This window comes from Papilio machaon, chromosome 22, assembly GCF_912999745.1.
Source record: "Papilio machaon chromosome 22, ilPapMach1.1, whole genome shotgun sequence".
Taxonomy (NCBI): Eukaryota; Metazoa; Arthropoda; class Insecta; order Lepidoptera; family Papilionidae; genus Papilio; species Papilio machaon.
Genome location: NC_060007.1, coordinates 82,342 through 93,992, shown reverse-complemented (window position 1 = coordinate 93,992; position 11,651 = coordinate 82,342). Strand labels below are relative to the sequence as shown.

The 11,651-nt window shown below is 44.9% G+C and overlaps 3 protein-coding genes across 3 annotated transcripts; 2 read left to right on the top strand and 1 right to left on the bottom strand.

Moving 5' to 3' along the window:
- The first annotated feature begins 13 nt into the window (after positions 1 to 13).
- Positions 14 to 3,975, top strand: LOC106715133 (ADP-ribosylation factor GTPase-activating protein 3). Its single transcript, XM_045683617.1, has 10 exons — positions 14 to 144; positions 220 to 411; positions 580 to 711; positions 1,582 to 1,707; positions 2,297 to 2,401; positions 2,497 to 2,595; positions 2,870 to 3,138; positions 3,229 to 3,499; positions 3,584 to 3,718; positions 3,807 to 3,975. Exons 1-10 carry the CDS (start codon positions 70 to 72, stop codon positions 3,906 to 3,908), a joined length of 1,506 nt encoding a protein of 501 aa, XP_045539573.1. The 5' UTR covers positions 14 to 69; the 3' UTR covers positions 3,909 to 3,975.
- Positions 3,976 to 4,824: 849 nt separating this feature from the next.
- LOC106715109 (tRNA:m(4)X modification enzyme TRM13 homolog) lies at positions 4,825 to 6,974 on the bottom strand. Its single transcript, XM_045683616.1, has 7 exons — positions 6,766 to 6,974; positions 6,515 to 6,552; positions 6,237 to 6,427; positions 5,961 to 6,155; positions 5,641 to 5,880; positions 5,411 to 5,535; positions 4,825 to 5,302 (listed from the first exon to the last, which is right to left on the bottom strand). The coding sequence occupies exons 1-7, from the start codon at positions 6,883 to 6,885 to the stop codon at positions 4,886 to 4,888; spliced, it is 1,326 nt and encodes a 441-aa protein (XP_045539572.1). The 5' UTR covers positions 6,886 to 6,974; the 3' UTR covers positions 4,825 to 4,885.
- A 257-nt stretch (positions 6,975 to 7,231) lies between these two features.
- Positions 7,232 to 10,448, top strand: LOC106715111 (prolyl 3-hydroxylase sudestada1). The gene is made up of 8 exons (XM_014508329.2): positions 7,232 to 7,553; positions 7,683 to 7,852; positions 8,089 to 8,376; positions 8,633 to 8,869; positions 9,038 to 9,292; positions 9,463 to 9,754; positions 9,836 to 10,050; positions 10,131 to 10,448. Exons 1-8 carry the CDS (start codon positions 7,319 to 7,321, stop codon positions 10,407 to 10,409), a joined length of 1,971 nt encoding a protein of 656 aa, XP_014363815.2. The 5' UTR covers positions 7,232 to 7,318; the 3' UTR covers positions 10,410 to 10,448.
- The last annotated feature ends 1,203 nt before the right edge of the window (positions 10,449 to 11,651 follow it).

Here is an 11,651-nt window from a genome sequence, read left to right as displayed (position 1 = left end):
ACAACGTCGAATGTATGACACGATCCTGACACATTGAAATCAAATCAAATTCAAAGCAAAGTCTCGAAAATGGCTGACTCGGGGCCTAGTAAAAGTGATATCGAAGCAGTGTTTCAAAGGCTACGAGCGATTCCTTCCAACAAAGTGTGTATTTATAGTAGTGTAGATAGGTGTATGTCGGTTTACAATTCAGATATTTAATGTCTAGTTTTTACTTAGGTATGTTTCGACTGCAACGCCAAAAATCCTACGTGGTCGTCGGTGACGTTTGGCGTCTTCATCTGTCTGGACTGTTCAGCGGTGCACCGTAGCCTGGGCGTGCACATCACTTTCGTGCGCTCCACGCAGCTCGACACCAACTGGACATGGAAGCAGCTCAGGAATATGCAGCTCGGCGGCAATGTAAACGCAGTACGTTCTCATTTCAAGTTGACGTTCTATACTTCCAGGGCGATTGTGCAAGTGCATACGCTCCACCTAAAAGGCAGACGCATCTGCACTTTTACTGGTGTTGTGGACTTTCATGGGCATAGTTTTATTTATAATTGTCAAATATTATTGAATACATCTGATTTTCAGACACAATACTTTCGCACGCACGGCTTGTCAACCGATGATGCTCGCCAAAAGTACAGCTCACGGGTTGCACAGATGTACAGAGACAAGTTGAACGCTTTGTCTGAACAAGCAATGAAAATACATGGTACAAAGGTAAAATTACAAAACAGTATATCAGATATATTTTTTAAGAAAGATAAATTAAACACAAACAGTGTTACATTCTAAGTTTCTGTATACTTCAACCAATATAAATGGGTCAAGTTTATCTCCACATTACGTTGTGGAGTTTAGATATGTGTACAGCAGTTGATTATATGTCAAAACTAAATGTTGCCAGTGTCTCCATCTGCTCATAATTAAAAAAAAAACTTAATTAGTAGCCTAAGCGTTCTTCCTGACTATATCGATTGAGACATACTCCATCCATATAACTAAACTTTCCAATTTTTAATATAAGTTTGAAATGTTTCATGCATTGAGTTGTACTTTTGTTTGTCATTCCTTGTTGTAGAGGTTGTACTTTCATATCTCAAACTATACTTTGATGTAACAATTACCACATTAGTATAAAGTTATGTAATATTTTTACTAGTCTATTAAAATATGACATTAATATTGTTATATTGATTTCACTTACAACAGTAGATGTGATAATGACAGTTGCTACATCTGCTGCTAGTGTTACATAAACTTTTTTTTTTTTTTTGATGTCAATATATTTTTTGTTATCTGTCTGACCTTTATATTTCAAAATTATTTCAAGTTGGCTTGTTTCTGAAATGATCAGAATTAAGATTTAATTTTCTATATATCTTAATAGGCAGCCTATTATGTGTTAGGGCTGCAGTCACTACTATTCTAGTTATCTGGTGACTGCCTGTTTATTTGTCACCTTGTATTGAAAAAAATCATTGTAGATTAGCTCTACAAAAAAGTTTACAAAATAACATTTGAAATAGAGGCAGTTTATACTAACTTTATTTTGTTGAATTATAATGCAATGTGTATATAACTTGTCAGCTTCATCTGGAGCCGTCTGCGCCAGAGACGAAAGAAAAGGAGAAGTCGGAGCAGGAGGTAGACTGGTTTGCGCAGCACGCAGACAACCTTGCCACTAATACTAACCAGCTAAGCCTTGATGCACAGGTACCCACGCTCACTGCTCACTACCACCACACACCGTGGCACACATCCCATGAAGCATACCAAATGTTGTCATTACATTCATTTTTATAATTGTCTAATATTAAATAGAGTGAATTCAATTTTTTACTAAGATTTGTTTTAAAATGTAATGTCTTGTGATTTTATAATTTTTTTTTTGCATATATTTCAATGTAATCTGACAGAAGTGTGTAATGTAACATATCAAATCATATTAAATTTTTTCATATAGATGTGTGCTATTTGGTTGTTGTGAATTTGAGGTTTTGTTGTTTTTAACTTGTTTATTTACAGTAATTTAATATTACTTTTAGTTTTTCATAAAAGTTGTGTTCACAGTTTGTTTTTATTTGCATCACTTAACTATAATAATCACTAGTTAAAACCAGTTATATAAAAAGAAAACAAAGCATTTATATATAATATTTGTGTAAAAAAAAGTTGTTAGTTATATATGTTTTTATTATTTTGCCCACAATACAGAATCATGTTTGCTAGAAAAGGTCACACAATATAAGAATTTATGCATTTTATTTTGTATCAAATAGTAAAACTTGTCTGTGTTGGACAGAAGTCGGCGGACAGCCTGAGTTCGGAGGCGCGGTTGTGGGGCGCAGGGGCGGGGTCTGAAGCCCCGCCCGCCAGGAGCGGCAAGCCCGCGCCACGCCGCACAGGGGTTAGTACTCGTATCGACAAATACTATTACTATTTTATTAAATTAATTAATTTTCGACATTGTTAAGTACAAAAATTCAACTATATTGTTTTTAGATGGGCGCGCGGAAAGGCGGCCTGGGCGCTACTAAAGTGGCAGCTAATTTTGAAGATATTGAACGGGAGGCCATCATGGCGGAGAAACTAAAAATGGAGGTTTGTTTAACACTGAAAATTATTTTAAAGAGTATATTTTCACTTAAACTTCTCAAATTTATATTAGCAAGGAAGTTCTTATTTGACTTATTGACTCACTCTTTTACATTAAAAGCAGTGGCCGAACTCAAGGATTAAGGAAAGAAGTTTTTTTTCATCTGTTGTGCAGTTGTCTACCTTTTTCACAGACACTAAAATTGATTATACTCTCATCGACGTGATGAACCTTACTGTATGTTATATATTTGTATACAATTTGATAAATGTATGTTAGGCGGCGGAGGGGTCGCGTGCGGCGACGCTGGAGTGCGTGTCTCGGGAGGCGGCGCGCCTGCAGGTGGGGGGCGGGGCCAGTGGGGGCGGGGGCGGGGCGCGCGCCGGCTCAGACAGGCTGGGCATGGCGGCCGTGCGAGCCCCCGCCCACCACGGCGTCTCGCACTCCGCCCTCGCCGACATGACCGTCATCGAGCAGGAGGACGCGCCCGCGCCGCGCTCGCATCTCGACGATATGGACGACTTTAACTCCGTATTCACGATGATCAGGTCGGCACCACGCGCCACACAATGCAGTACTACAACATTGTGTCGCCATGGAGATGTACGTTAATGAGGGTGTTGTTCTCTCATGGGCAGGAACGAGCCGTACAGCATGAGCCGCGGGATGGACGGCGAGCGCGAGTCGCGCATGGACTCGGGCTGGGAGCGCATAGAGCCGGAGCCGGCGCGCGCGGTGCGCACAATGTTCGACAACCCCAAGCCCGCGCCGGCCGCCGCCCCTTCATTCGCTAACAGTACGGGCGTCGGCCGCGCGCGCAGCGCCAAGCCCGAACCCGAGGACGACTCCGCCGTCAAGAAGTTCGGATCCGCCAAGTCCATCAGCTCCGCGCAGTTCTTCGGTGACCAGGTGACATACCCCTCTCCCTGTTTTAAAATGTAATTTAATAATTTTTATTTGTAGTAGCTATAATTATCTAAAACGTTTGTGCAGGAGTCGCGGTGGGAGCGGGACTCGAACCTGTCGCGTTTCCAGGGCAGCTCGAGCATCTCGTCCGCCGAGTACTTCGGGGAGACGCGAGCGCCGCGCCCGCAGGGCTTCGCCGTTTCCGCCCCGGACCTCGACGAGGTCGGTCGCTCTCTACATATACAAACACATCGCTATCCGTTTTCTATATGTGTATAGTTGAGTTGAGGTGACTGGTGTGTGTGTGCAGGTGCGGGAGTCTGTACGCGCGGGTGTGACGCGGGTGGCGGGCCGGCTGAGCTCGCTGGCCAACGGCGTCGTCTCCTCCATACAGGAGCACTACGGCTACTGACACGGACCCCACACCGCCCCCACCCCCACCCCCACACCCACACTACCACCCTACACACATTAATATCACGGAGCTACAAATATTTTTAAGTATTACTAAGTTGTAATTTGTAAAGATGGAGCGAGTACTGTTATCGCCTTCCAGTATAGTACACCGATAATTGTTAAACGTTTACTTGACTAAAAAATACCAATTTAATAAAATCTTATAGTGCAATAACATCTCCTCTGTCATTATCATAAATGTAAAATGACCTTCGAGAAAATTCATAAATATTGCTATGTAGTGTTGATTATTTGCGGAATCGTTATATTATGTACATATAGATGTAACAGCAGCGGGGCGGGGGCGGGGGCGGGGGCTGGAGCAGCTGCAGAAGGTAGAAGTTGGCGTAGACTTAAGCATTTAAAATTGCGTGTAGGATGTCGTCATATTTGTAATTAGGTTCTCTACTTATATGTACGTCATTTGTTGACGCACTCCACCTATATCATTATGACAATATTTTTAGTTAATCAAACATTATCTAATTTTTATTTATGCAATGAATATTCATCTCGCGATGCTCATTACGAGGTAGACAGGCCTCGGTGCAACACAACTGCTTCATCGGAGGACGGCTGCAATTCAAATTTCCCCACATTCATATTTACCATCTTTCCAATTTTTATATATTATGTAATTGTATAATGTTTAAATGTGTCTGCATATTGAATGTATGTTGTCTCATTCCAGCTATACATTGACATCTTTTATGTATATAAGTATTTCCTATGTGAACAAGTGCTAACAACTTCCCATTGAATATTGTGTCGTGTCGTTTGTAACCTCGGCCGAGGTCACAGAAAGGGAATAGTAAAAACAGTTGGCATTTTGTTAAACTTTTACTTTAACATTTGTATAGAGAATATAGAATTTTGTTTTAGTTTCTAATATTGATATAAATATACAAATATATTTGCAAGACAGTATTTTATTTAGTCCCCACTATTTGAGTGGATTGCGGTGGCCACAATACACACATTCTCGAGGGAGACGTGGCTCGGCACGAAGTGGCACAGCCGCGCCCGCCAGCCGCGCCTTCGTAGGAACAGCACACGGCCCCAGTCCACCAGCGCCTTCGCGCGCCTCCCCACCTCCGCCCTGTCCTGCACCTCCAGCCCCGCGCTCGGCTTCACACACTTTGCTTTGTTTGAATCTTGCTCCAATGTAGGTTGTTTATGGTCCATGTCATCTGCTTCGTCATTCTCTTCACTTTCAGACACATTGAGATCATTACAATTGTCAGTAATATCTGCCTCGGCACGGTACTGCCGGCTGCGGCCGTGCCCGCACGTCGCCCACGACACCAGCCCCAACATTATGTTGAACTCTTCATCGCTGATCCCCAACTCCTGAAAACGGTTAATTTATTAAGATAATAGAAATGTTTTCCGCCTATAAAAATCAAATCCGACAAAATAACTTCAAAAAATGCTGTATATCGCCTACGTGGTTCATACCTGCAGCTCGCCGACGTATGCGGACAGCTCGCAGCGGTGGTGGCAACAGGTGGCCATCACTAGGCCCGCCGCCCTCGCCTCGCCCGTCTCACCCCCCGCGCCCACCACACACCGCAGGGCATAATCTAAAGTCATTTTATTAAGCTAAATGACTCGCAACTCGCAAATTGTTGCTTATATAAAAAATAAAACATAGCTGTGTATTTTCCAAAGTGTGCACCAGTACAGACCAGTGGCGACGCCGCACAGATGCTTGGCGAGTGCGACGACGAAGCGAGCGCCGCGCACGGCGGGCGCGCGGCCCAGCACGAGGTGCGCGAGATCGGCGCGCAGGCGGTGCGCGGTGCCCGCGCGCAGCCGGTTGTCGCGCTTATGGCGCAGCGCCGCGCGTTCCACCAGCACCACGCTGCTGTCGCCGCTCTCGCCACCCTCACCGCACCACGCCCGCGCCGCAAACACAGACAGCTGACCTGTGTTGAAAACACTATGTTTTAAAAAAAGCTATTAATTTACAATGTAGCTTAGCTAACATGTTAACTGCACATCTTGCCTTTCCCGGCTCCCAGCTCCACATAGCAAGTGCCCTCTTGCACTAAACCCTCCGCCTCCACCAGGTGCAGGATGCTGGAGGCCTGCCGCAAGTGGCGCAGGGAGCTCTCTGTGCGTCCAGCTGTCGTGAACTCTTCCAGCACAGCACTATGTATTGCCATATCTGGTGCACTGTCAATATTGCCCTCTACATTCTCTGAAAAGATTTTTTTATATAATAAGACTATAAAATCTGAGAAATCTCTGACAACAGAAACTGATTAAGAAAAGTTTTAACCTTTGTATAAAGAGTTGATTTTGTCAATGACATGTTGTATTTGGCATGTTGTGTATTGAGTGAGAGGTCGCCTGGGGCAGGCTCCACTGTCAGGCGGGCAGTTTACATTTCTAACAATGTAGTCTGGATCATCCTGAGGTCGTGCATTGCATATTGATAGATGTTTCTCCAGTCGCCTCACATAGCAAGTGCTAAAAGATATAAGTCTTGTTAGGTAAACTTTTGTATATATTAAGAGTTTAGATCTTACAAATATATTTTAATTGAGTTAAACTCACTGCTTTGGATCATTTGGGCAAGGGATGCGACTGTCATCCTGCAATAAAGTTTTTAAGTGAGAATTAATAAAATGGGAGCCAACAACAGGTGCTATTCAGGTCTATTATCACATAACTAATTAAAATTAATTGCTTAGAACGAACATGGTTCTTTTTCTTCAACCTATTGTCGTCCACAGCTGAACCAAGGGCTCGTCGATTTACAATATTATTTAACGTCTGAACATAAGGTAGTGCTGCATTTTTCGTACTTGACAAAGATCATCTTTGGGCAATGGGTTATGTTCACCGCAATATTGATTTCCGGGTCGCACTGTCATTCTGCAAAGACGCTTTTTTCTTACTACATAAAATTGACACTGAGGCTCCATAGTTTTTTTTATTTGCAATTTACATGCAATTTATCATCCAACTTTAAAGTAAATTGTAAACAATTGACAACTCTAAAATAATTTTACATGTTGTCATAAAACTGTCACTTTTTTATGTTCTGGTGACGTGACCTTTAAGCCCCTATGACGCTCTGTTTTCCAAATTTTACTTTCTTATTTCTATTCTATTCCTTCAAAGCAGAGTACGAGGCATTAATTTACCTCATAAAACTTTGGTTGATGACTTAAAAAGAACTTCTGCTGAAAATTAATAAGCGGCTATAAGCTATACCCAGAGAATACTTACTCTACCAAGTAACAACTGGCAATCCCAAAAATTCAACGTCAACGTCAACAAAATTTAAGGTTAGGCGTCGCATCATTTTGTTTCGCATTGTTTTTGTTACATATTATGTAGTATTTAGAAGTAACAATGCACTCGCCGAGTAAAGATAGTGAAGAACCAACATCCTCAAGTCTGCCTGAGACGCAAGATGCCGGTAGCAGCAGCAGCTCATCGACGGCGGCGTCGCAAACGCGACCGCCCGCCAAGCGCCCGTTTACAAGCACTGTTATAGAAATTTCGGATACTGAAAGTGACGATTCAGATGTATGTGCTGTTAACTCATATCAGGCATCAGCCGATGAGGTGAAAAGAATACGTGGAAGTAAGTTGTGTACTCGCTTTCATATCAATACAATTTGTGAACGACCTACAAATTGCAGTACGCGCGGGAATTTTGAAAAGTCACAGAAAAGAGACTACGGAGCTTTTCCATATTCTTTTGTGTTTTCAGCTGAATACTCATCGTCATCATCGTCATCAGACTACAGCTCCGACTCTGAGGAGTCACTGGAGGATGACTCCATACTGATAGAAGACAAAGTGCAGATCAAAGTAGTCAAGAAGCAACTCAACCCACGAGCACACAGAATGGATGACCCAAAATTGAATCCATCATTAAAGGTTCTTTAATATTTGTCTAGCTAATTATTTAATTTAATAATAGTCATTTATAGATTAAATGAAATGAATGCAATTATCAAAACAATAGATTTAATGAAAATTATCGTCAAGGATTTGGTTTAAGTTCTTTCAGATGAAGACATGTAAATCCTAATTAAATGTATTTATCTATTTTAAAATATGATAAGTAAATAGAAAGTAAAGTTTAATTTATGAGATGACCTTAACACTTGCAGAGTGAAGAACTAAAGACTAAATTAAAGAATCACTGGGTGGAAAAGAAAGACTATTCCTGTGAAGATGTGACATTGACATGTGACCCGTTCCGCCTGTGCCTGCTGCACGAGCTGCTGGCCAACAAGGAGATCATCAACAACATTGTGGACGACATGAACACTATGGACTGGTCACGCAAGAAAATGGATCTCTATGAATTCCATCAAACTACTGACCTCTCCAACTTGACTTGGCAGAGAAGTATTCGGGGAATTTATGAACTACTCAAGACAGAAGTTATGAGCTGGGTAAGACGGTTTAAAATAGCAGCGTTGAAATAGAATTAATGTACTAACTGTTAGTAAGAAACTGAAATCTTACTACAATTAGGTTGTTTGAGCTCCCGATATTTCGGCACAGTCGCATGCGCAATTACCACAGGTTGATAAAACAGCCTTATCGTGGTAAGAATCCCGTTTCTTACAAACAGTATATTAGTAAAAACCACGAAAGATTGAAGGTTATGTGTATGGTTGTAATGATTAAATTTTGTGTGTCTGTGAGGTGTCGGAGGTGACGGGGTTGCAGCTGGAGTCAGTGTCGGCCTCATGCTCACTGTATGGGCCGGGTGACCATCTTCTGGTGCACGACGACCTGCTGGCCGACCGCCGCGTCGCTTTCATCCTCTACCTGGCGCCGCACGAACCCCCCGCACCGCCCCCCGCGCCGCCTCCCGCCTCGCCCCCCGCCTCGCCCCCTGCGCTCTGCGACGTCACCGAGCTCACCAATGGTGACAAACAGGTATTGAAACATTTTCTTTGTAACACAAGACATGCAAAGCTAATTTGTATGTCTTTCGACCATAGTTTTACTTTTTGATAAAGAAAAATATTATGCCCAGTGTATACATAGCAGCTACATCATGAGATGTGTCTAATCTCGGCGGTAATTCGAGGGTGTCGTGTGTAGACGGCGCGGGAGGTGACGCGGGAGGTGACGCGGGAGGTGACGCGGGAGGTGACGCGGGAGGTGACGCGGGAGGTGACGCGGGAGGCGGTGCAGGAGGCGGGGCTGCGCATGCGCGGGTGGGCGGAGCACATGGGCGGGGCGCTGGAGCTGCTGTCGCAGGACGCGGAGGGCCGCGCGGGCCGCGTCGTGCGCCGCGTCTTCCCGCGCAACAACATGCTCGCCTTCTTCAAGGTCGGACACGACTCCTTCCACCAGGTTAGTGCACCTTCATACCTTACTGTGACCTTACAATAATTCCTTCACAAACATTTAAGATCGAAACTACGTCTCAAATTTTGGGCGGAGCTTTTCTCTACAGTTTTCCCGTAGCCGAAGGAGATTTTTGTTCTGTGAGCGTGGGGAGATGTGTATTCGTGCGGTCGCAGGTGGCGGAGGTGCTGTCGCTGGAGCTGCCGCGGCTGTCCATCAACGGCTGGTTCCATGGCCCCGCGACCTCGCCCGCGCGCGCCTCCCCGCCCGCAGGCCTCGCCCCGGCGGCTCCGGTGCCGCCGCACTCGGAGCCGCCGCCGCTGAGCGAGTGGGTGCAGCCGGCGTACCTGAAGCCGCGGGTGCGCGCGGAGGTGCAGGCGCAGATGGAGCGCGCCAGCGAGGTCAGCCTGCACGGCCTGCTGCCGCCGGACAAGTACCGCGACCTGCTCGACGCGCTCGACCGCCCCGGTGCGTCTCCATATTGCGTCTGTTACCTCGTGTAGAGATACGGATGAGGGCGGGCCGTGTGACGTGTGCTTGTGTGTACAGAGGTGCAGTGGGAGGAGGCGGGGCCGGCGGAGCGGCGGCGCTACCGGCGGGTGTCGGCGAGCTGGGCGGCGGCCGAGGGCGGGGGCGCGGTGCGGGACCTGCTGCGGCTGGCGGGCAGCGCGCCCTTCGTGCGGCTGCTGGCGGACTGCACCGACCTGCAGCTCACCGGCTACACGCGCCTCGAGCTGCAGCAGTGGCGTCCCGGGGACTTCACAGTGAGTACAGCACCGCAGTGGGGGCGGGGCCGCAGTGGGGCCGTGCCGGGGGCGAGTACTGACCGGGTGCGTGTCGGCAGCTGCTGCCGGGGCGGGCGGAGTACGGGCGGGCGCGGCTGGAGGCGCTGCTGTACTGCGGCGTGGCGCGGCGCGTGTGCGGCGGCGGCACCACCTACGTGAGCGTGGAGGAGGAGGGCGGGGGCGAGGGCGGGGCGCTGCTGACGGTGCCGCCGCACAGCAACGCGCTCAGCCTGGTGTACTGCGACGCGGGCGCCGCCGGCTTCACCAAGTACTACGGCAAGCTGCCCGCGCGCCCCGGAGACCGCTTCTACCTGCTCTCCTGCACCTACGTCGAGTGACGCCGCGCCCTCACCACACCCCCACCACACCCCCACCACACACCCACCACACACCCCCCACAAGACCCCCTTCACAACACACATTATATTACTTTTATTAGCACTGATTTTCAATTTTCAATGGTATCTAGATGGCGCCTTGTTACAATACATACAAAGAAAGTATAGAAACAGCGCCATCTTCCCTCTACCAAGTTGTAGTGGCTAAAGTAGTCGTTTCGTATTTTTTTCTTGTTCAGTCGTGCTTGTTGTTTTTTTTTATTATATATAAAAGTTAGCACACGAGAGAAGCACATTAAATATCCAGTTTGTGAAGTGGACCAATGATATATGACATTATATAAATGTGCAGGAGATGCAGCGACATCTATACATAGACAGGTTTCATTAATAAAAGCTCCGTAATTATATTTGTACAATGAATGTATTTATTAGATGAATTACATATATTTTATATGTTAATGCGTGAGGTTGAGAAGATAAAAATACAAAGAATAAGAAATGTAAAGTGGAAGAGGAGTGAAGTTGACACAATGTACTGCTTACAAAATTATATATTTTGTACCAAAAAAGGTATTATTTACATAGATACGAATATGTTATCGTAAAAAAGACTCGCTCCACCGACAGTTCTCAATATATTGCTGACTGTACATATCTGTCACACCAGAGTGTGCCAGTTGTCATGTCACAGAGAACGATACTATTGTATCGTTTTGACAATTCATTCATTAATTTATACATATTTTAAGTGTATAATAGCTTATTTGTAAGATATAAGAAGTAGCAGTGAAGGAAACATTTCTTCAGCGGAAGTTCTGGAGCAGATTGATGTATTTTTGTACAGTAGTGAGGTAAGAACGAGCTTTCAGTGAACTCTGTTGGTGTCGACCAGTTCGTATGAGTGCGGGGTTGCCACATTGATGCTACAAAACTACCAATTATTCATTTGCTTCGTCTACTGTTTTAAATGAATACAATATGTATCTTTTATTTTCAAAAGATGTAATATATTGTTATGTTAATATGAACTGAAAATATGATTTGTGTTTTCTTTTTCATTAATCATTAACAGTTATTAATGCATTAATACATTATTCGTTGTAAATAGTAACAAAGAAGAAATAAATATTACTTGAAATTGAACACAAAACAAACATCAGTCAATAAGTTGGTCAATTAATAAATTTTATTGATTTTTATACAATTTACTGTTGTTTTGTTTCCACATTTCACAAGTTG

Bases quoted from the DNA above. Each gene is read 5' to 3' on its own strand.
- LOC106715133 (XM_045683617.1), top strand. From the start codon at position 70: ATGGCTGACTCGGGGCCTAGTAAAAGTGATATCGAAGCAGTGTTTCAA. The intron at 2,402-2,496 runs GTTAGTACTCGT...TATTGTTTTTAG, and splicing joins CCGCGCCACGCCGCACAGGG to ATGGGCGCGCGGAAAGGCGG. The intron at 3,139-3,228 runs GTCGGCACCACG...TCTCATGGGCAG, and splicing joins TCCGTATTCACGATGATCAG to GAACGAGCCGTACAGCATGA.
- LOC106715109 (XM_045683616.1), bottom strand. From the start codon at position 6,885: ATGGAGCCTCAGTGTCAATTTTATGTAGTAAGAAAAAAGCGTCTTTGC. The intron at 6,553-6,765 runs GTACGAAAAATG...ACTTTATTGCAG, and splicing joins CCAAAGATGATCTTTGTCAA to GATGACAGTCGCATCCCTTG. The intron at 5,303-5,410 runs GTATGAACCACG...AACCGTTTTCAG, and splicing joins CATACGTCGGCGAGCTGCAG to GAGTTGGGGATCAGCGATGA.
- LOC106715111 (XM_014508329.2), top strand. From the start codon at position 7,319: ATGCACTCGCCGAGTAAAGATAGTGAAGAACCAACATCCTCAAGTCTG. The intron at 8,377-8,632 runs GTAAGACGGTTT...TGTGTCTGTGAG, and splicing joins AGACAGAAGTTATGAGCTGG to GTGTCGGAGGTGACGGGGTT. The intron at 9,755-9,835 runs GTGCGTCTCCAT...TTGTGTGTACAG, and splicing joins CGACGCGCTCGACCGCCCCG to AGGTGCAGTGGGAGGAGGCG.